Source organism: Amia ocellicauda, chromosome 9, assembly GCF_036373705.1.
Source record: "Amia ocellicauda isolate fAmiCal2 chromosome 9, fAmiCal2.hap1, whole genome shotgun sequence".
Taxonomy (NCBI): Eukaryota; Metazoa; Chordata; class Actinopteri; order Amiiformes; family Amiidae; genus Amia; species Amia ocellicauda.
The window spans coordinates 3,979,670-4,003,682 of NC_089858.1; the positions used below are offsets into that span (position 1 = coordinate 3,979,670).

Consider the following 24,013-nt stretch of genomic DNA (forward strand, 5'->3'; position numbering starts at 1 on the left):
GGGCACAGTCTTGTCAATGGAATAAAGCACAAAGCCATATTAAAGTCATATTGGTGCCTCAAAGTCTTTCACTGACTTTTTCTGTATGGGAATAAGATTGATTTCTGACAGCGTCCTCTCAGACTTCAGGCAGATCTCCTCACTAGATGGGTTTTTGCATCAGTGCCTTTGCTTATACAGTTTCCATTTCATTTAATTCAATCTATTTGTTTAATCAGGATAATTTATTGAAATCTGCATCTCATATCCTGAGTTCCAGACATTTGCAATGTCATTTACATTTATTAAGAGCAAATTTCGTGGTTCAAATTAGTCAATACCAGCTTAAAACACGTAATGGAGAGGGATGAGACCGCAGACTGAATCACAGAATTATCAGACGCTGAGACGCATCTAATAAACCACACACAAGCCAGGAATATTGCTCAGGGCTGCGTTCGTGCTTTAATGCTTTTTGTATTTTTGTCATACTTATTTTTTTACTTCCAGTTAAGTTTTCTTCATAATGGTTTCGACAAGGAGATAACAAGTCTCAATAAGCATACCAATTTTCAGCAGTTTGCCAACAGGGCCACAGGGTGCAGTTAGGCCTCTAGACTCCTGATTTGGGGGCTGTGGGTTCAATCCCAGGTGGGGGACACTGCTGTTGTACCCTTGAGCAAGATACTGTACCTAGTTTAGAACATAAGAACATAAGAAAGTGTCCAGTCGAGAGGAGGCCATTCTCCCCATCGTGCTCGTTTGGTGTCCATTAATAACTAAGTGATCCAAGGATCCTATCCAGTCTGTTTTTGAATGTTCCCAAATTGTCTCTTCAGCCACATCGCTGGGGAGTTTGTTCAGATTGTGACACCTCTCTGTGTGAAGAAGTGTCTCCTGTTTTCTGTCTTGAATGCCTTGAAGCCCAATTTCCATTTGTGTCCCGGGTGCGTGTGTCCCTGCTGATCTGGAAAAGCTCCTCTGGTTTGATGTGGTCGATGCCTTTCATGATTTGCTCAAGTAAAAACCCAGCTGTATAAAATTGGTAATTGTATGTAATAATAATATGATCTATTGTAACAATTGTAAGTCACCCTAGATAAGGGTATCTCCTAAGATATATAATACAAATAATACATAGGCTTAACGCAGCAGGGACTTCACTTAGGTCTTACATTAGAAGTCCCTTAAATGTATCAGGGATGCAAGACTCCCATTGTGTTCACAGGCAACACCAGGTGTCTCGTTACCATTAAGTTATCATTTGTGATGCCTTATTATAAGACAATTTGTATTAAATTACATATTTAGTTAACAGTATTTAACATGATTTTCTGCCTAAAAGGTGCAAATGTAAAGGCGGGGGGGTACTACGTGCAGATTACCCAAAACAATGTCATTGGTTTCGAACTTGACAAACACAACAGACAAAAACGAGGGAGTCTGGCGGGCACTGTAGTGTGTTCCTGAAATGAAACGGACAATATGTGTGCCGGTCTGCCTGGCTCTGTGGCCTTCAACAGGTTGTTCCTGTGTTAATGTCCCTCCTGTCAGCCTCGGGGGAGACCTGTTCATTAATTCCTAAAGAGCTTTTATCCGTCACAGGTCCGCCCTGTCCCGCACTTACGCTGTTAGGTATTTTTGTTTGCTTATCTCTACCCCCCCCTAAAAAAAAGTAGTTATTTATTGCCTGTAAATTCCCATGTGTCGTGTTACAGCCCCATGCTTTATCCCATGTAAGGCTATATGTTTATCTCTCTAGATGTGTGATCCTATGACATTGCAAGTTCACTGCATTTGTAGCTTATTAAAGTAATCACTTAACGGAGACAGTCAATGAGTTGTCTAGTTTTGACAGTTTTCCAGGATATTCAGTGACAATGTTCCATGTGATACATAAAACTACAGAACCGCCCGACTGCATACTATGAAAGGATAGGTATCGAAAGACAGTCATATTGATTTGAGGAAGGTTCCATTTCCATTTAGTAATTTCTTGTAAGTACTATACTGAGCTTTACAAAAAAAAATAGCACCACAGTTCTTATGAATAACTCATTTTCGCCTTTAACTGCAGACTTACCTAAAATCAGTTTTATAAGTTACTTATAATGCGGAGATAAATATTAGAGGTGACTGTACTGTAATTCTGAATGAAGAGGATATTATTATTATTATTATTATTATTATTTGAAAGATGTACCTGCCACCTGAGACGCAATTAACTCCTCAAGGATTCGATTCACTTTAGATTATAGGTGCGGTATACGAGGCATGTTGGGCCAAACTGGGATGTGAGAACACAGCAGGTACGGTGGCATCAGTGCTCCTCGAATCGTTCTTCGTGCCGGGATTATTCACCGCGCTTTATACAACACTGCCTGCGATGAAATTAAAATGCAGCAGAAATAATAATAATAATACAAAAAAAACATACATTAATCTAATGTCCTCATTAAAATATTTGTATGGTTTGACTTTCAGAAACATATCGTTGAGCTGGAGTGACCTTAATTAGCAGCTGCAATGATGTCAGGCAAGGAGGAAAAACAGTGATATGACACACAGCCAGACTTGTGCGTCCTTCGAGATTAATCCTCTCGTCCAGCTTGAATGATCTTATTTTGTTTTTACAATGTGAACGGATCGCGTTGCCGCAGCCTGAAATTTATTGGCACATTTTAATAGGTCGTGAAGGTTTCTTCGCTGGTCATTCATCAGGTGACAATAGGAGATAACCATTATTGCACCTGCCAGGACAATTATGCGTGTTCCCAATGATTTGTCGAGTTCCTGTTAACCTTTTCCTGGAAACCAACTTTTGCCCGTTACAGTTCTTACTGCCCCAAAAGTAGACAGTTCTCATAGGTTCATCCTAGCTGGGGTTATATTTAAGGAAGTAGTGCTTGGTTATAGGTGATCACAATTATTCTGTATACATATTAGTGCAGTGTTAGGACTGACAATAACTGCAATAGCATTAAGCCAGTAACACTTTATAATAACCGACTCCATAAAGTAATGATTTCCTGCGGAGTTTGTAATGAATGCACATTAAGGCAACATGTATTCATGGTTAATTCATGTTGATTAAGAAAAATCACATGACATGCCATGTATGATAGTGTTACTGCTGAGCCCACCGGTCAGTGCCAGACTGTCATCTCCCTTTTCCCCGATCGCAGGTTACACTTGTCCGGAAACGGCTCGGAGCTTCAGGAAGACATACTGGAAATGGCTTCCCCAGACAAAGCCGAACAGGACGGCGGAGTCAAGGTGGAGAACTTGCCCTCCCTGTGTCTGAAGCAAGTCTTCCCCAAGTACACGAAGCAGTTTAACTACCTGCGCATTGTCGAGCGCATCTCCGCTCTGTTCATGAGGTTCCTGGGGGTGAAGGGCACAATGCGGCTGGGCCCCACCGGCTTTCGAACCTTCATCAGGTACACTGCAGACCAGCCGGAGGAGGGAGGTGGCCGGGGATGCAAACACTAACATTGAACATCAGTCATAAAAAAGGGAGATGGTTTTAATTTTTTGCTTGCATTCTAAGACAAATGGCTTGCTCTATTTAGTCGTGCGCAATGCAAACCTTGAAGATATGAAGTGCTATAATGAAGTAAAGTTAAGCATACGCATTCATTAATGAGCAGGCTGATGTGACGCATATTCCTCGGTCTTTCAGGAACTGCAAGCTAAGCAACAGCAATTTCTCCATGGCGTCTGTGGATATTCTGTACATTGACATCACCCGGAGGTGGAATGGTCTGGGAGCAGATCAGAGAGAATCGGGTGAGTGATTTAATCAGCCTGTAGTACAGCATGGGCCTCTCACTTATACTGCAGAATAACCCTCACTGAATACCGTAGAACAATCCTCACTGTATACTGCAGAATAACCCTCACTGAATACTGCAGAATAACCCTCACTGTATACCGTAGAACAATCCTCACTGTATACTGCAGAATAACCCTCACTGAATACAGTAGAACAATCCTCAGTATTTACTGTAGAACAATCCTCACTGTATACTGCAGAATAACCCTCACTGAATACAGTAGAACAATCCTCAGTATTTACTGTAGAACAATCCTCACTGTATACTGCAGAATAACCCTCACTGAATACAGTAGAACAGTCCTCACTGTATACTGCAGAATAACCCTCACTGTATACTGCAGAATAACCCTCACTGAATACAGTAGAACAATCCTCAGTATTTACTGTAGAACAATCCTCACTGTATACTGCAGAATAACCCTCACTGAATACTGCAGAATAACCCTCACTGAATACAGTAGAACAATCCTCAGTATTTACCGTAGAACAATCCTCACTGTATACTGCAGAATAACCCTTACTGTATACTGCATAACAATCCTCACAGTATACCGCAGAACAATCCTTACTATATACTGCAGAATAATCCTCACTGAATACTGCAGAATAATCCTCACTGTATACTGCAGAATAACCCTCACTGTATACTGCAGAATAACCCTCACTGAATACAGTAGAACAATCCTCAGTATTTACCGTAGAACAATCCTCACTGTATACTGCAGAATAACCCTTACTGTATACTGCATAACAATCCTCACAGTATACCGCAGAACAATCCTCAGTATTTACCGTAGAACAATCCTCACTGAATACTGCAGAATAACCCTCACTGTATATTGCATAACAATCCTCACAGTATACCGCAGAACAATCCTTACTATATACTGCAGAATAATCCTCACTGAATACTGCAGAATAATCCTCACTGTATACGGCAGAATAACCCTCACTGTATACCGTAGAACAATCCTCACTGAATACTGCAGAATAACCGTCACTGAATACTGCAGAATAACCGTCACTGAATACTGCAGAATAACCGTCACTGAATACTGCAGAATAATCCTCACTGAATACTGAAGAATAACCCTCACTGAATACTGCAGAATAACCCTCACTGAATACAGTAGAACAATCCTCACAGTATACCGCAGAACAATCCTCAGTATTTACCGCAGAAAAATCCTTACTATATACTGCAGAATAATCCTCACTGAATACTGCAGACCAATCCTCACAGTATACTGCAGAACAATCCTTTACGAGATGTAAATGCTATTAAAGTATATCTGAGCAACACCCTGGTTTCAGTAGTAAAATATTCCCGTCAAGGTGTTATGTTTGGGGTTTGATCGATTGCTTTATTGATCTTAAACTACAGACCCACTCATACATTCTGTTTATCCACTTTAAAGCATCATTAAGATAGTAATCAGGTTAGGAATCACTTTGCTCTTGCTGCAGCGATCTTCACACAACCTGTAATTCCTATCCTTAATATTTCCCAGGAGAAATGGTGAATCATATCAAAATCAGATGTAAAATGTATAAGAAAGGTTCAGTCAAGCCAGGTTTGTAATTAAGGAGTTGGGAATGTCTTTCCTGTTAGTGTTTTTACATAAAATTCCTACCAGCTGAAACATTTGCTTACCTTTCACAGGTACAAGTTGCATCAGCCTACGGTTATCTTTTGTGTTGTTGTTGTTGTTTTTTTAAGGATAACAAATTAAATTGGTAAATATTATATTCTTGGGAAACCACATGAAAGCAGCCCTTTATTGAAATGTAGGCCTAAGCATTTTATGAATACTGATTCTAGTAGATAGTCTGGTTTCTGTGGGAAAAGACACATTTTTATCTCTGAAAGTCACAGAGAATTAAACACATGCTTGTGGCAAATGCAGACTTTAAATGTAGACATTTTCTTGTTTGTTATTTAACTGCCAAGAATAATGTGTTGTTTTTTCTGCCAATAATATATCCTTTAGTTCTCCTTGAGTTTCGCCAGAATGGTCTTAATATGATTAAGTGAGAACTTGCAAGCTGAACAAAAAGAGAAACAGACACACAACAGTACACATCTATACCATATCATAATTAGGATTTCCTGTTGTATGGTTTTCAAAGTACTCAACTAAATTACCTTCAGACAGAAACCATTTGTTAGAGATAGGGCATTTCTACAGCAGTTTAAAATCCAGCACATTACTGCTTTGTAGTTTGACAGATTAAACCATCATATAGATGATGAAGTCTTCTAATTAAAAATCTATTTGCATGTACAGATCAGTGGGACAGGGATAAACATACACCCGGTGCACACTTCAGTCTAAGTTTTTTATGATGCAATTATTGAATGGTTAAGATGATAATAATGTCTTGCATCAGTCGCATTGATTACAGGTACTTGCAGATAAATAATAAAGACACTTCTCACTACCAGAGCCATTACTGTTCAAGAAAAACTAAAACTGCCACAGGAGCAGGGGAAATTAAAAAGATGTCAGACAAACTAACTGCCATTTTAGAATTACATTAATTAATTGAAATAAGCAGGAAAATAAAGGACATTTATTTATTTATTTATTTTAAAGGGAAAGTAATTTCAATAGAGCTGCAAAAAGCAAAAAGGAAAACTTTCATACAAGACACGACAATGTTTAAAATAAAGTAGATGAGAATACAAATATTCGAATGAAGATAATACTTTGGTGATGCATTGTAGCGCAGCATGTATATAGATTGTTACCTTCCAGCACGTTATTCTCTCTCTCTCTTTACTGAAGATCCATTTTTGTTTTTTTTAGCTGTGCTATGCGTCTTTTCACATGTAGGAAGTTTGCATTTGCTTTGGCACATTTCCACCGTCTTTGATTAGTCATTTTTCCTTCGCATTGCTGACACTTCATAGCTTAAAAGGTCATGGTAAGAACACAGTATTTGCTGGATTTGTCTCATAGTTTATTACAGGCTGTCTCTGTCTCAAATAAAATCATATCAGAGGAAATGCAGGGAAAAAATTAAAATGCTTAGTAGATTCATGATCCTTCTGTAGTCAATACTTATTATTATTTAGCATGTAGACACCCTTACAGTTCTGTACCAAAATGTACACATTTCCCAAACATCATGCTAAAAAGAGTAAAATATTATGAGTAAAAAAGATAATACAATATCCCATATTTGTCCAAATCATAAAGAAATCCGCTAAGTGCAGAATGCAGCGCAAGATTCTGTTTTTAAATAAAAAGCAGAAATGTGGCAATAGTTACATCAGTGCTGCGTGCAAATCTGGCATCATTACTAATGCAGGTACAATAAAGGCAAAAGACAGCACAAGCCTGAGGGAAGGATATCAAGAAGAGCAACAGTAAAGAGCATGCAGGTTGCAGCCGATCGAGCCGAGCGAAGACGGGGGGGTATTTTCACTGGCCTGCAGGTCCGCAGCCGTCAACACTCCCTCAGATGTGCCTGCAGTCATTTCAGTCAATATTTACTGACCTACATTAATCACTACACAACATTTACGACATCGTTTCACATTAAGGGTGCGGACGCTCCGGACTGCAGCTGGATGTGGGATTGTGTACTTATTTATTGGGGTGCTTTAATTGATTGAGCGGCAAATTGCTCTTTAACAATAAGTAGCTCCTAAGTCACGGTCTCGTAGCCGCTGCGGGCTGCCTTGTGATTTTCACAGTGAAAAAGGTAGTGAAAATCATTTCCAGCGTTCTCCTTCTCTGCTTGTGGGTGGTGTGAAAAGGTGCTACCCATCGCATCAGTCAGGCCATTTTATTTCTCTCTTAACCTCTATGATGCGGCGACAGTATCCATTAAAGACCCTCAGTCTGACGACGAGCATCATTACAAATCAATTACTGAAGCTAATCTTAAGCTTCGACAGGTGGACCAGTCAAGGCTAACCAGGAGCTTGGCAATGGAGTCAACTGATTTTATACATTCATTACCCCCATCAGAAGGCATATGGCGGTGTGTGGAATCAGCACAGGTCCCTGATGTTCATGTTTTAATGTTTTGTTTTTTTACACCGTTAGAAATCATAATGTTAACCATCTTAATTCAGGAATGCGCTTGAATATAATGGTTTCTGGCAGTCGTGTGGTTTTTCGCCCGTTCCTGTTTTTCACCCAATATCGCAGGTGTAGGTGGCGTTACGTTTCTGCTTACTCAGCACTCAGGACTTCTGAGTCACTGGAAAGAACTTGTAGTTAAAAGTATAATAAAAGGATATAAAATGACATTCGATACCTTAGGCTCACATTTGCCAAAGAACCTGCTGCCGGAAAGCTGTTGTGCCGCAGCTGTATTAGCAATGCTTCAGCAATAAGAAAGATAACAGGAAGTGAAGCACGATGAAGCTGGGGTAACTCAGACCGTAAGAACACTTTTCTTCTGCAAGTTTAATTCCACTCTGGCACGGACAAATGTTTAGGCATCAGATGATTAAAAGACACATGCAGGCATCTGTGGAGGGTAATGCCATTCACAGGGAGAGGTGTCAGCTTCTAGCAATCTGTGCCAATTGTTGTAATTGGAAGAAAATAGGCCAGGGAAATAATTAAGTACTCAAATGTACCAAAGGAATTGAGAAACAAAAACTAAAAATATTTTTAAAGTGCAAGTAGCAGAATTATAACACCGTCAATATGATAATGAGAATGTTACTCACTGATTCCTGAATTTTGGTTTCGGTATGATGTCACACTGGGCGGATTAGTGCGGTTCTCCTTTCTTACGCAGGATATTTTGTTCCCAGGTAACATGAGATGACATTTTGCTCCAGATAAATGGGGGAAACACGTTTTCAAAGTATCAACATTTGAAATGAACAAAACTCCCAAAATCAATATGGCAAATAAAAAATGTATTTCAAAATGAGTTCTTTTGACATTTATTCATTCATGTAACTCAACATTTATTTATTGCCTGTGACATTCCTGACATTTTCTACATTACATTTCGATTACAGTAATTTCCTCTCCTTGTAAATGTGGACTTCAGTTAACCCAGAGCTGAGCTGAAGATGCTGGGTATCAGACACTCACTAGAAAGTGTTATTTATACCACCAGGAAATACACTGTCAGAATTTTAATTGGATCAAAATAAAAAGTTGTCACAAAGAGGAAATTGTACAATATTAATATGAGTAAATTTCAAGAGTAAGCAAAACTCAGACTTGACACTTGTGCAAATTCATAATTGAAATGTAATTACTTTTGTATGTGAATATACAAACAGAAAAGACACAGGAGGGGGTAGTTGTATAGCCATGAAGACCCAAGACAACATTTATTTGTTATTCTGTGGATGGCAGAACTAAGGTGTTGCGTTTTGCATTACTTTTAGTTTTTATCATGCAGGGGTCTCTGTTACAAATACAAACCAACACATGAATCTGACTAATTAGAAAAAGACAATTATGACAAGTATTTGCGATCACTCAATAAACAGAAAAAGTTGAGATCTCAGTCAGAAAAGCAGTTTTAAGTGCTACTTTATTATTGATGAATTATCAGAAAGAACATGTTTTATGTGGTTTGAATGGGTTTAATTTTATTCCTCGTGCAGATTATAATAGATAGTCCAATAAATAACTTGAGAATTGCTAAATACCGCCCCCCCTTCTTTGTCAGATTCACATCCAGTCCTGCACACACACGACGAACCCAAAAATAATAAACAAACAATGCACCGGCACGGTTGATCCCTGATTCTGCTCACTGTTAACATTCCCTATCACCCCGAACAACAAAAAATACTGTACAATGCTTATAACTTAAGGTTTTTCTATTAAAGTTAGAATTGCCAGACCGCTGCCCCAGCACAATGGGCAACAAAAATAAATTAACAATACAAACACATGCCTAAAAACATATGGCTGATTTTTCTCATTTCTGATGCTGTGCCATGTTAAGCAACAATATTCAGTTTAGCACAGATGGATAACGTGGTTTAAAGGTCTAAATGTGAATAGATTTCAATGTAAAAATCCCAACCTGCTCCAAGGGTCCCATCGATATTGGAACCACATGGTCACCCAGAGAAAGTCGAGTCAGATTCATCCAAGGACTATGAATAATTCTCTCTCTTTATTGGTTTTCAATGTAGACCAATAGGCTTCTTGATTTTGTATCCAGCAGCCATGGATTCAACTATAACCCCCACAGCCCTGAAATGCCCTCTGCCCTCCATGTGACCCTCTCCTGACCGCAGTCAGAGGAAACACTGCAGTAAAAACCTCAAACCCCCACAAGATCGTTAGCCCGGACTTTACACTTCCAGTCTTGCCAGGATGTTGACAATGGTCAGAGAAATTGCAAAGCACATCGCTTAGTTTTTAGAAGTCTACTATTTTTGTTGAAGCTAGTTTATCCTCGGCTACACAAAATAAAGAGAAAACGCTGACAATTGAAGTCAACTCTAAATACTAAACCCATTTCATGTCTTCGACATTTCAGAATTCAGTCAGATACAGATTTATTAATGTGTCACTCACTGGATAGTAATCCACCTCACAAATCATTCATTCTGGTCAGGGGATTTATTCATTCCCATCACATTTCAGATAGAGCAGCTAGAAGATTATTTATTCAATTTTTCATTTTAGTAAGGTGAAGTGACTCCATTCCACATATCTTATTTTTTATGCAACGTGTTTTGTATAGTCTGTTCTGGAAGAGGATTTTAAACAGCATGTCTACAGTAATTTAACAAGTGGAAAGAATCTATGTATGCCAAGGTCATATTCTGCTTCAGTGCTTCCCAGAATGGGAACTTAGAAAACATAATATCTAACAGGCTTTAAAAATTTAAATATCTGTCATAGCCAGAGTATTTATGGGAATAGAATTACATGCATATTCTATAACCGCATGGAAGATGAGCACACACAAGCCAGCGTATCATATCCCCGGGGTGCTATCTTTGAAGACTGGTCGGCTGAGTTTCTGACTAGCGCTCTCCTTTTCTGGTTTGATCACCCATCATCGCAAACAAGAGCTGCTTCCATTTATTTGTATTTTGGAATATGGTCTATTTGTTCAAATTGCTGCAAATTGGCCCCACCTCATACATAAATATTAGGTAGGAAAATATACGGGAAACAAAAAGCAAACGCACAAAGTGTATTATTGTATTCAAAGCAGTTATAATAATTATAGACTAGCACACAAGATGCATTAAGGCACCACGTTTGAGGATTTTTATTCTGATGTGTATCTTTCTTATATTACTTAATAAGGAGATCACTTCTACGTTTAAAAAAGGTTGGAAGAATATTTTTTGTAATGTAGACACACCAACAAGCAAATCTGAATTCCTGTCCCACAAACAGTAACACTTGTGCGTTGTGCGATTTGCCACATCTTGGTTAACTTTCAGTTTCTTTTAAATGTATATCCCATCTTGGATGAGTCACTCAATTGTGCCCAAGCGATCACATTCTCTTCAGCCAACTGTGACGAACAGCTTGATTGTATACAGCTACAGCTGCTGTTTGGAGATAAATCCACAGATCTGCCATTTTCTTTTCACTTCCTGCCAGAGAAGTGGTATTTGTGTTTTTTTGTTTTTTTCTTCAGACAGCTCCGCATGACAATAAAAAATAAAAAATAAAATAAAACACTAGAACCGTGTGTTTCTCTTATCGCTTTTCTTTCTCTTACTTTAAAACGTACAGAGTACCAACTCGGAGAGAAACTCAAAACGGATTGCATTCATAGACTTCATTGCCAGGTTGTTTGTTTAGCATAAAGTTCTCAAATCCCTTTCCTGATGTACTTATCTAGAGAGACTTTGTTTTTACTTTGGATGCTTTAAACGTTATGAATGTTAAAGATGCGTACACTCAGTAAGAGGCAGCCAAAACAGACTAGGGAACATACTGCTAAATTGTCTAGCTTGAAGCTTGTAATCATAAAAGCTCGGACATATAAGAGAGTTTGAACACTGTTCCCCTTGTTAACAACATTTCTGCCCTTGTTACTTCACAAGAATGAGGAGTATATCGAGATCAATCCAAAGCCCCCCATTTTTAAAAGACACTAAATGCATTTATTACAGTTTAGCCTCTTTCCTTCTTTTTCATTAAACCAAGCGTTGTGTGTTTGCGTGAGTTTCAAAGCATCAGTTGAAAAGACGCAGCTGAATTGTGATACGTAAACAAGTCAACGAGTCAAGCTCAAAATTGTAATAAAGACATTAAATACCTCTAGGAAGCTGCACCACTTTTCTATAGATAATTTGGTTGACCTGACTGGCAAAGGAGATTTATTTTATCCAACTGATGCTATGGAGGGTTCTGTTCTTGTTTGTTTGTTTTTTCCTACTAGACTTTGAAGTTTGGTATATTAAAAATACAAAATGGCACCTTGGACAGGAAGAAAGTGCAATGGTTCAATAAAAATAATGCCTAAACCAATCAGATTCTGAGATCCAGCTTTTCAAAAGTGGGGAATATATTTTTCATTTCATAAGCATTAGAATAAGCATTTCTAAAGTTTTATCAATCACAGAGAGTTAACAAAACGGTCAACCTTTATAAAACTGTTTCATCAAGAATTTGTACGCAATTCAACAGCTGAGCACAAACTAGAGTCCATTTGGAAAATCTTACAAAGTTAGTTACATTTCTCAATCACAATGTTTCTAAATTAACTTTCGTCTCAGTTACCCTCATTTAAAGGTATTGTCTATAAAGATGACTTAACCGCCCAACGTCTCTTCCAAGAACCAACTGAAATTAAGAGAATATCATAAGACTGTACATAAGCACAGTTATAAGCACCTGTAATAAGCACTTGAATCTGCCACTTGGATTTCTCCTTGTGAATGAACAGACTCTTCGAATCCACTGCTTTTTAAACACAATTTGATTAAAGCGACCATGACTTAGCATGTCAATGATTGTTCAGTAGTATGACTTTGTTAGGGAGCAATCAATTCAAAATAAACATCTGCTCTCCACACGCAACTCCGAGGCGAGCTCGAGCTATTTCTGGCCCACTTTAAAACACAAGATTTTAATAATGGTGGTTAATAATGTATTCTCTGTCATTACATTACTGTAACACAAGCTGCTCTCCCTCAATCACCAGCCCTGCACAGACATATTCAAATATAGAAAACCGTTGATCTTGATATGCCCCCCCACACACACAGTATGGTATTTTACATTAAGTGAAAAGAATAAAGTGAGCACTGTGTGTATTTTCACACAGCTAAAATCATTCCCTTCTCTTAATGGCTTTCAACTAAAGTAAGGCGAGAGAGAGAGAAAATGTAGTGCCAGAGTTAACTGCAGGCAAGAGGTAACAAACAGTTAAATGAGTGACTAGTAAGTTTTGTCACTACAACCAATACGTGCATGATTACAGAATAGCAAAACGCTCGATTAATACTGTAGTGTAAGTGTTCGTCAACATCATTTAAGATTTCCTAGACACGGGAAGCACAGGTTTTCTTTTCTGCCCTCTGTGTATTATTAGTTGTACAATGCATAGCAACCTCAGTAAGGTAGAGGTACATAAACCTTCATGTTTTTTTATGATCAACATCTACTGCAAGAAAGAACAAAATCTGGGGAAACTCACATGCGCAAGCGTCACAGACATCAAGTCAAGAAAGGAAGTTCAGAGGAAATCACACTTTTGTCAGCTGAAGCATTAGTTTTGCAGCGACATGATGCCCTCACATCCACTCTCTCTCTTAATAACCGAAGCGATGTGTTTCATTGGCTCCTTCCTTACGGGATTGCATTTCATTATTAAGAGCAACACTTGATAAAAATGTAACTAGACACTTGCAATCCAAACGGCATTGGTGTTGATTAAAAATACAAATACAGACACACATACTGTTTAACAATATTGAATACATACTACAAAGAAAATACAGTACATTACCACTGGGGAAGCATACGCTCTTCACTGTGTGTGCTGTAGGCAATTGATGTCTTTTGTATAGATGGAGTGTGGTATACCGTGCCAGGTGATCTCTGCTCTCTTACCGATTCAGTATTCCAGTTCATCCCAGAGATGTTCCGTTGGATCAAGGTGATATTCTGTCTATGCAATTCCACTTGACACATTGGGGTGTAATCCCAAAACAATATAAGAACATAAGAAAGTGTCCAATCGAGAGCAGGCCATTCGCCCCATCATGCTCGTTTGGTGTCCATTAATAACTGAGTGATCCAAGGATCCTATCCAGCCTGTTTTTGAATATTCCCAAATTGTCTCTTCAGCCACATCGCTGGGGAGTTTGTTCAGATTGTGACGCCTCTCTGAGTGAAGAAGTGTCTCCTGTTTTCTGTCTTGAATGCCTTGAAGCCCAATTTCCATTTGTGTCACGGGTGCGTGTGTCCCTGCTGATCTGGAAAAGCTCCTCTGCTTTGATGTGGTCGATGCCTTTCATGATGTTGAAGACTTGAATCAAGTCCCCACGTAGTCTCCTCTGTTCCAGGGTGAAAAGGTTCAGGTCCTCAGTCTCTCAGTAGGACATTCCCTTCAGACCTGGAATAAGTCTGGTTGCTCTCCTCTGAACTGCCTCTAGAGCAGCGATATCTTTCTTGAAGTGTGGAGCCCAGAACTGTCCACAGAACTCCAGATGAAACTGTCCTCTCACTAACCCGATCTCTTCTCCACACAGGAATGGGCCTGCAGGCATTTGTGGAGGCCTTCCTCTACTTGGCCCAGCGAAGATTCAAGTCCCTCCCACTGCACCAGCAGGCCGAGGCCCTGGCGGACCTGTGCGAGAGTCAACTGAACGGTGTGGACGAGAAGCGGTTGCTGTGTAGCCGAGGCGTGGCAGAGCGCAGGACGACGTTCACCTCCTGCCAACCCGAAGGAATGCAATCGGGGCTCTCTGCGCCGGCACCTAATCAGCTCCAGTGCCTGGACGCAGCCAGTAAATCTGGGGATTATAGGCCTCATCAATCCTTATGACCCACTCAGAAAGGCAACTGCATAGAAAACTAATATCACCGGCAGGGCTTGAGCTACAGGTCTGGATTACGGCAGCAGCCAAAGCAGAACCTCTTCCAAAACAGCGTCCGTTTGGGCTACGAATCTTAAGCATTGTGTAAAAAAAAAATAATAATAACAATAATGAGAAAGCAAAAACACTTTGGCAACAATCAAAGAGCAGAATCTTGACTCTGTCGTCGATCTGGCCATTTCGGCAGGAACACGTTAGTTTTGGCTGCACCGCTATGCACCACGTCGCTCGTGCCGAGGAGCTCGTGGTCGTGCAACGCGTTTAGGGATAATTTAATCCAGATCTGTATCTCGGACCGCAGGCGGCAGCCCAGGAGATCGTACGATAAGACGCTCAGCAGTGCTTCAGAAGGTGGACGATTCTGCTATTACTCGTGTTTGGGATGAGATTATTGATTTTACAATGCTGGATTTTATCTTCCCAATAAAATTGCACACAGATATTCATCAGGGAAAACTAGACTTTTTGTATGCCGCTCTGGACAGGTCAGGTCAGGTCAGGTCGGTTGTCCAGAGGAGTGCTGTATCTACACTCACCTAAAGGATTATTAGGAACACCTGTTCAATTTCTCATTAATGCAATTATCTAACCAACCAATCATATGGCAGTTGCTTCAATGCATTTAGGGGTGTGGTCCTGGTCAAGACAATCTCCTGAACTCCAAACTGAATGTCTGAATGGGAAAGAAAGGTGATTTAAGCAATTTTGAGCGTGGCATGGTTGTTGGTGCCAGACGGGCCGGTCTGAGTATTTCACAATCTGCTCAGTTACTGGGATTTTCACGCACAACCATTTCTAGGGTTTACAAAGAATGGTGTGAAAAGGGAAAAACATCCAGTATGCGGCAGTCCTGTGGGCGAAAATGCCTTGTTGATGCTAGAGGTCAGAGGAGAATGGGCCGACTGATTCAAGCTGATAGAAGAGCAACTTTGACTGAAATAACCACTCGTTACAACCGAGGTATGCAGCAAAGCATTTGTGAAGCCACAACACGTACAACCTTGAGGCGGATGGGCTACAACAGCAGAAGACCCCACCGGGTACCACTCATCTCCACTACAAATAGGAAAAAGAGGCTACAATTTGCACAAGCTCACCAAAATTGGACAGTTGAAGACTGGAAAAATGTTGCCTGGTCTGATGAGTCTCGATTTCTGTTGAGACATTCAGATGGTAGAGTCAGAATTTGGCGTAAACAGAATGAGAACATGGATCCATCATGCCTTGTTACCACTGTGCAGGCTGGTGGTGGTGGTGTAATGGTGTGGGGGATGTTTTCTTGGCACACTTTAGGCTCCTTAGTGCCAATTGGGCATCGTTTAAATGCCACGGCCTACCTGAGCATTGTTTCTGACCATGTCCATCCCTTTATGACCACCATGTACCCATCCTCTGATGGCTACTTCCAGCAGGATAATGCACCATGTCACAAAGGTCGAATCATTTCAAATTGGTTTCTTGAACATGACAATGAGTTCACTGTATTAACCTGGCCCCCACAGTCACCAGATCTCAACCCAATAGAACATCTTTGGGATGTGGTGGAACGGGAGCTTCGTGCCCTGGATGTGCATCCCACAAATCTCCATCAACTGCAAGATGCTATCCTATCAATATGGGCCAACATTTGTAAAGAATGCTTTCAGCACCTTGTTGAATCAATGCCACGTAGAATTAAGGCAGTTCTGAAGGCGAAAGGGGGTCAAACACAGTATTAGTATGGTGTTCCTAATAATCCTTTAGGTGAGTGTATAAGAAGATAAAGTAGGAGCCCGGCTGCTTCCACGTTGTAATTGAATGTTTTTTGCACAGCAGGTTTAATCAAATAACTTCAGATCTGGTCTTGAGATGCAGATGCACTGCTGAGATAGAGGCCTAACCCGAATGGACCTTGTGTGCGTTTCTGTTGCAAAGCACCTTCTCTATGGCAAGCCAAATGATCATTTAGAGATACCTTTAATTCATTTAAAGATATCTGCAAATCACTTCCTGTATGTAGCCCACGATTATCACTTCCTGTTAACTAATTTAACTGAATGAGGAAACAGGAAGTGATAATCTCAGCCAACATACAGGAAGTCATTTGGAGATATCTCGAAATTATTTAAAGATATCTTCAAATCATTAAGATATCTTCAAATATTTTGAGATATCTTGAAGTGCATTCATAGATCTCTCTAAATGATAATTCGGCTTGCTATATCTTCTCCCCCAAGTGCTCGTTCCTGGAGACCGTAGTAAAGAAGCAGGCACTTTAAATTTAGCTGTGGTGACCAACAATTTTTGGATCAATACTTTAAATTAAGGAATCATTAAATAAATATCTTCAGAGTAAATACCAGGTAAAATAGGAGGGGTGTAGACACCACAAAATCTTTTACTTTAACATATACATTAATTCTGTCATTTAATCTAAACTGAGCTGAAATGTCTGTCTTGATCATTTACGTGTTTTTAATCAATTCCATTTAGTAGTGGTGGACATAAAAGCACATCACTAACTTACACTAACCGCTTGGTACTTTGTGCCACTTCAACAAATACACATCTGATGCAAAGCCTTTATTACAAATATAGTAAACAATCTCTAATGTACTGTACACTAATAAATATGATTCAGCTATCTGTGTCTCTCGCCAGTATGAAACTGGTAAGAAATGCATCTGATTAAAACGCGTCTCTAGTGTTGGTCGGCCCATGAAACTATTTCCCAGTGCTGTTGTATCAGGTGCCCTTTCAGATCTTTGATATAAAGTTGATACACATGTCACCTACTATTGCATGCTCATAGTACTTGAATGATACACTTTCACATTTCTTTACTTCATTGTTTTAAATGTTAAACCTATGCTTACTAACCAAATTGATGCTTGTTTGTTGGACAAAAGCGTCAGTCAGGCTGTATTTCTTAATCTATATGAAAAACATGCATCCTATTACACTACAGTAAAGGCCTATATAGCTTAAACTAAAGCCAAGAAAAATCCATTCAGACTTCCAGCTTCATCATCCATGCTCTGCTGTTTTAATCTCGAGCAGAGAGGACATACACCCACGATAAGGAACGCCACAGTGATAATATGACGCCACGTTCACTAAACATTGATTACTTAAAATAAATAAGTTAACTTCAGTTTGAGTTTTACAGGGTGATGGAAAACAAAGCAAAGCAGGGTACTTTTTTGCAGGATTGCTTTAGTGTTTGGATTCGCTTTGAATAACCTACATGGCCTATTTGATGAGCATTTCATAACGGGCCGGTTGAATGTTGCAACACTCCGCTTGTTCTTAATTGTTTCACACTACGGGACTCTGATAAAGCGAGCACCGTAGTGCGGATGTGTGGAGTTGTTATCGAGTGATATAAACATCCCAAGGACTGTTCTTCTGGCATTCACAAATCTTTCCTGTTTTGTCGGTCATGGTAAATTAAGCAGTGGACCGATGCGTGCCGAACTCCATACAGTTCAGGAAACTAATATCCTTTGTTATCGGCCCTGGTGGTAGGCAAGGCCGCTAGCGGGAGATAAATGAATTTAGAGACACCAACACCATGCTTGACTTACTGTCACATGTCAGACCCGCTGAACCAGGCGAGGGGGGTTGCGCTCCCCTCTTGTCAATATAATGGGTTTCAAGACATTCTCCCCTGAAAAATGGGAGCTTTGTGCTTTGTGGCATGTCGCATTTTTCATACAATTGGCATTGTGTCTCCAGCACAGAGCTAACACTTTCTGTCATGTTTTGATTAATCCTCGCACTGGCAGAATCCGGTGAGGATTTCTCTTTGATTTGCAGGCTTACCGAGGAGAGGGGTCCCTTGGCTGCACTCTCCTTCCCTGAAAGCAAAAGTCCTTCATTGCTTCACACAACCTCAGCGCCACGGTTCTCATTTCACATCTCCAAAGCACCGCAGCCAAATATTAAACTTTCTGAAAAAACGAGAACGGAGGCCTCGTCTGGGTTGTTTACCTGGCTGCATGCCCAGTTTGATCGATGTTGACTCGGGCGGGTGGCACTCTGGCTCTCCAGACATTTGAGGGAACATGTCGAAAACCGATCTCTGATTTCAGGGTCTCGCGGGCGTGTCACTAGATTGTGCCACGCGTACGCAGATCCACGATCGGTGATGTCAGTAGCAGAGCAAATAAATCCATCTTCCCCTGGAGAGAGGGAGAGGGAGAGAGAGGGAAGCGCGCGGCGTGTGGAAGACAGTTCGGCAGGTTCTGTATCAGACAGCAGGGAATTTATTAATTCATTTTTAAACAAACACTGTTGTCTCCAAACAAGCCTCACTGCGAAAAAACGATTTCTCTCTGATGGGATAAATCCAGCTGGAACGCAGCTCAAACCTGCAGGGGATCCTGACAAGAAAATATGATGCATTCTTTTTTGTCCTTACCTGTACCCGTCTTAAAATCATTAACCATCAATCAGAATTGGTTTCACTTTCTTTTGCACATTTTAATAACTAAGAAAGTACCAGCGGGATTGTTACCGAAAAGCAAAACATTTCCCAACGATATCCCCTGCCAATGTCATTCAGCTATAAAATCACAAGCCCCTCAAATGGCCACGGCTATATATTTCTTTTTAACAGTGCAACCAATAATGAATTACAGAATTATTTTGAAATAAAAAACACTGATGTTCGTATACATATAAAATACTTATCACTTTATCACTGTAGTTGATAGTAACATAAGAACATGAGAAAGCGTCCAGTCGAGAGGAGGCCATTCGCCCCATCGTGCTCGTTTGGTGTCCATTAATAATTAAGTGATCCAAGGATCCTATCCAGTCTGTTTTTGAATGTTCCCAAATTGTCGGCAAGTAGTAAGATAAAAGATGCACAAGAATGCCTTATTGCCTGAAGTGAATGTATTTAGCCCAATCTATAGACCTATAGGTTTGCATTATAATGTCCTACGATGGGTTGGGTGCAGCTTTATTTTGTGCATGTTCTGTAGCTGTATCAATTGGAGAAAATGCCAGAACTGAGCCAGAGCTGGAGGCAGTGGGAAAAAACATCAAGTCTCGGCCAGGATGAAACGAATGCCTCGAGCCTCATTAACAGAGAACTTTGCCCTCGTTTCTTTACCAGCTCTGACAGCTCCTGTCTATGTTGATGCAGTAACTCATCCCAGCCAGCACGATGCCATGGCGTTTTATTCTTGCACAGAGCACACTGTCAGTGGCTTTCATAGTGCGCTCAACAGACTCAGCATCTATTATTTGTTTCTGTTTTATTTTTTGTGTCAGATTCCATTTTTCTACTTTGTATTTTGTCTTCTTGCTGTATCGCATCTTTCTGCTCTGTCTGTGAATTGCATCTATTATTCTGTATGACCCAGGCCTTCCCCATGTGTGCTCTGTATGCTCTCATACAAACACAGCTGAGCGCAGCCCTGCCTGCTCGGATATGGGTGTGTCTGGTATCATTGGAAAGCTACAGCCCTGCCCTGTATGAATGACGGATCCGCTGGCCAATGAGGATTTGGGTAACAGGGCATGGAATACGGCCCCCTTCTCGCCTCACAAAAAAAACCATACGTGTTTCTTAAAGGGCCGGTATCTCAGCACTGCTTATACGGAAATGGCGTAACTAGGCTCATTGGAAAGCTACAGACCTGCGGATTTTGGGAGTGACAGCTTTGAGCACCTATGGGAGACAGGATTAGAGTAATATGACGTAGAACGCTCGGCCCGCCCCCGGGACGATTTGCAAAGGGCGGACCTTGAACACATTCGGAGAGGATTTGAAATGCTTTTTTTTTTCATTTGGCGCTGGTGATTTTCCTTTGGCACGCGCTAAAACCTCTTTGGGGGGCGCCAAAAAATCCTCTATGCAGGAAAAACCCTGGGATTGTGCAGAATCCTGTCCATTCAGCGTTTGTTGGAAACCAAGAACAGGTGATTTGATTGGAAACAAAGTGGCGGGGTTGAGTGAATCCTACTGTTTGCCGTGGCTCAGTATACCACACGGAGAAGGGCATGCATTTAAATAATTTAATCCACCAAGAATTTAATCAATTAATCTTTTATTATTAATGATTTTAAATAGTGTATTCTTATTGATGCATGTTCATTTGTTTATATGATCTGCAAAAGATAAAGATAATTGCTGGAAACCTTAAAACATCAAGAACCTTTCATTAAAATAAATAAAAACAAAGTTATGTAGGGTAGACTTGGTTCAATAATGAGAAGAAATGCAGATTAAAGTGTTGATATTTATACAGATCTACTGAACAGCATCAGAGGTTCTCTTGGCACAGAGCGGGTAAACAATTTCAGCACACAGATGGAGGGATTAGTAGCACAGGTTATACAAACAGGCATTTAATCGAAATCGCTAAAATCACAGAAACACTGCTTGATTGATCAGAAAGCAACTTTTCCAGGTCTTTGCTCACTCATCACACAGTGCAGGGCAGGGCTGGAAGTCCCATGCGGTGGACTGTGTGGGGGCAGGACCCACATGAATCCTGCCCGCCCCCATTGGCCCCCGTGCCTTAGGGATCAGCGCCCTTCCGTGAGGATAAGAAACCCTCTCTAATTTTACCTCACACATGGTTTTAAGCTCCAGCCCAAAGCAGTTATTGTCTTAGATATTGGAAGTTATAATTTTTACAAAGATGCATAAAGTAGTGTGCAATTTTAATCACATTAGCCAAAACAATTTTCATATACACATATATACAAACACACACACACATTATATATATATATATATACATATACGACACAAAGAAGTATGGAAAGATTTATGCCTGGAATAACATGGAGATAAAGAGATGAATGGATCTGAGAACAAACTAAAGTGTTCAAATGGCAGTGGGCCGGACTGGGCTGATGATGATGATGGGATATATACACCGATCAGCCATAACATTATGCCCACTGACAGGTGAAGTGAGTAACACTGATAATCTCGTTATCATGGCACCTGTCAGTGGGTGGGATATATTAGGCAGCAAGTGAACATTTTGTCCTCAAAGTTGATGTGTTAGAAGCAGGACCCTTCCTTCGACATCAGTCTGGTTGATTTTTAGTTCCTCTTGTGGAAGTGCGCCCGAGACTCAAGGCATGGATCGCATGGGTGTTCTCTCTCTATGTCTTGGACATCTATAAAAAGGAAATATGTAACAAATTTAGAAGGCTTTGTGTTGGTATTCAGATGATATATTCCTGGAGAACAGCTTCCGATGAGCCTGGAAATTGCAACATCAATTTTACCTCAGGATCTTATCACCGAACATTGCGGCCAAGTTAGCTGAAACTCCCTCAAAGTGTCCTAGGCAGGAACTGAGACAGCAAGGCAATTAAATGGCAAAGATGAGATTGGAACAATGAGGAAGAAAATCCCACGAATTGCTCGGGGGGTGCCAGATTTTAAATACCACTCAAGTATTAATTCAGAAATAAATAAGTAAACAAAAAGTACTGCATAACCTTTACAAAGAGAAAAAAGAAAACCAGACTCCGTTGAGGGCTTTGTGCCGCGTTGGCAGCTGGAATTAAAACACGGCGCCTTGGAGAGAGTAATTATAGCGGGTTTTGAAAGACGGTGTGTCACTCTGAGAGAGATCCTTCTTCAAGCTGGTGTGGTTCCCCATTAATGCATTAGAAAAAGCCGCTGGAGAAACGTTGTGCCATTCTTGTGCGACAATGTATTCTGCACTCTTTCTGCTCTCATTGGGAAGCAACCAAATGTAATTTGTCATCATGGGCTTCCAAGGGGAAATTGCATTGAGGATGCGCATCTTTAAGCAAGTGCAGCCCATCAGGATTTAGCATAACATCTCCTGACAAAACACGGCCGGTGCAGGGAAAGCCTGTGGGTGTCCTGCACGAAATCAAGACACTGAGGTCAAGGAGAAGTGCAAATGGATTCAGGTCCCTTAGGTGTCCAATGCATGCAGTTTTTCCTATTTCTGTATATATACGGGGAGGTATAAAAACTCTCAGGTTTGTACTTTCCTCAGACGCATCGAAAAACAGCTTACCTCTCTCAATCATAAAAACGCTCGACTCAGGGGTTTCTCACCGTCGTGGGATTGACTTGGATTTCTTGGGAGGTTAAGCTAGCGCTGTTATTAGAAAAATACTTCCAGCTGGATGTAAGTGACGTCTGTCAAGAGCGGAGATAGATATCCGCATCGGGCCTCGCGTGTCAAGACGTGCTGCAGGATTGGCAGAGAAGTCCAAAAGCTATTTTCCGCGGCCTAATTAAGACAGTGAAGGCCAAGAGGCTCACACCTGCCTGTGGCTGCCTGTTTGCTGGAGGACGTGCCTCTCTGCCTGCCCAGATTCCTCACTTCACTGCCTCCTCCCGAACAAAGGCTGCTAACGACCGCATTGGGAGCAACTTGTTACACACAGCCCCCCCACCCTTCCATCTGTTCAGAATAAGCAGTGCCAGCAAGAATCACTTCTTCCACTCGACGCCAGCGGTTACATTAACCCCTTGTACCGCTCGACGCCTGCGGGGCCGCTCCGGACGGAGAGGATTAGGAGGTGCGAGGAAGAGAGAGTGGCAATTAAGAAAATGATGATCGGGATCTGGGGTGGATCAATACCGCTGTGCGTCTTGGAACTGTGAGCAGCTTAAGGCCTGGGGGGCGGTATTAAAACAGGTCTCTGTGCATAATTAGTCTAATCGAGTGAGAGAAAGCTCAAGTGCAACAGACAAACAGGAAACGGCAGGATTAGGATTTTAAATCAATATCGCAATGCAGAGTCCCTGAAGAGAAGGGAATGAAGCCCAGGCATAAATCAGCTGTGTCATGGAAGTCAGACAGCATCCGATACTTACATTATTAAATAGCTGGGAAGGACTATAAGTATGAGGCAGAATAAATACCGTGCAAACAGGTCTTAATAAATAGTGCTGCACCCAACAGGACGAACCGATTACATGCCATCGATTTCTGGGGAAAGAGGTGTAATCGAATAACTCTTTTCTTCTCTGGGGCTTATTGAGAAGTTATGTCTTTGAAAGTAAAAAAATGCACCATTCTTTGTGTGCGTGTGCGTGCACACGCTCAAGTTCAGTCAAGCTGGTTGCAGTAAAGCATTAAGTCTGTCATTGTCATTAACACTGAGCATAAAGTACATTTAGCACTTGGGTGATCAGAAGCTGCTAATTTGAGATATATTTAGGCTTTAAAACA

The 24,013-nt window shown here is 40.8% G+C and overlaps 1 protein-coding gene across 1 annotated transcript in view; it reads left to right on the forward strand.

Moving 5' to 3' along the window:
* The window catches only part of ttll11 (tubulin tyrosine ligase-like family, member 11), a 53,160-nt gene extending 37,877 nt beyond the window's left edge, over nt 1-15,283 (forward strand). The window contains exons 7-9 of the mRNA XM_066712741.1: nt 3,165-3,419; nt 3,662-3,768; nt 14,490-15,283. Of these exons, the coding sequence (XP_066568838.1) occupies nt 3,165-3,419; nt 3,662-3,768; nt 14,490-14,785 (658 nt within the window). The 3' untranslated portion in view covers nt 14,786-15,283. The remainder of the gene's footprint in view (nt 1-3,164; nt 3,420-3,661; nt 3,769-14,489) is intronic.
* Nucleotides 15,284-24,013: the final 8,730 nt, after the last annotated feature.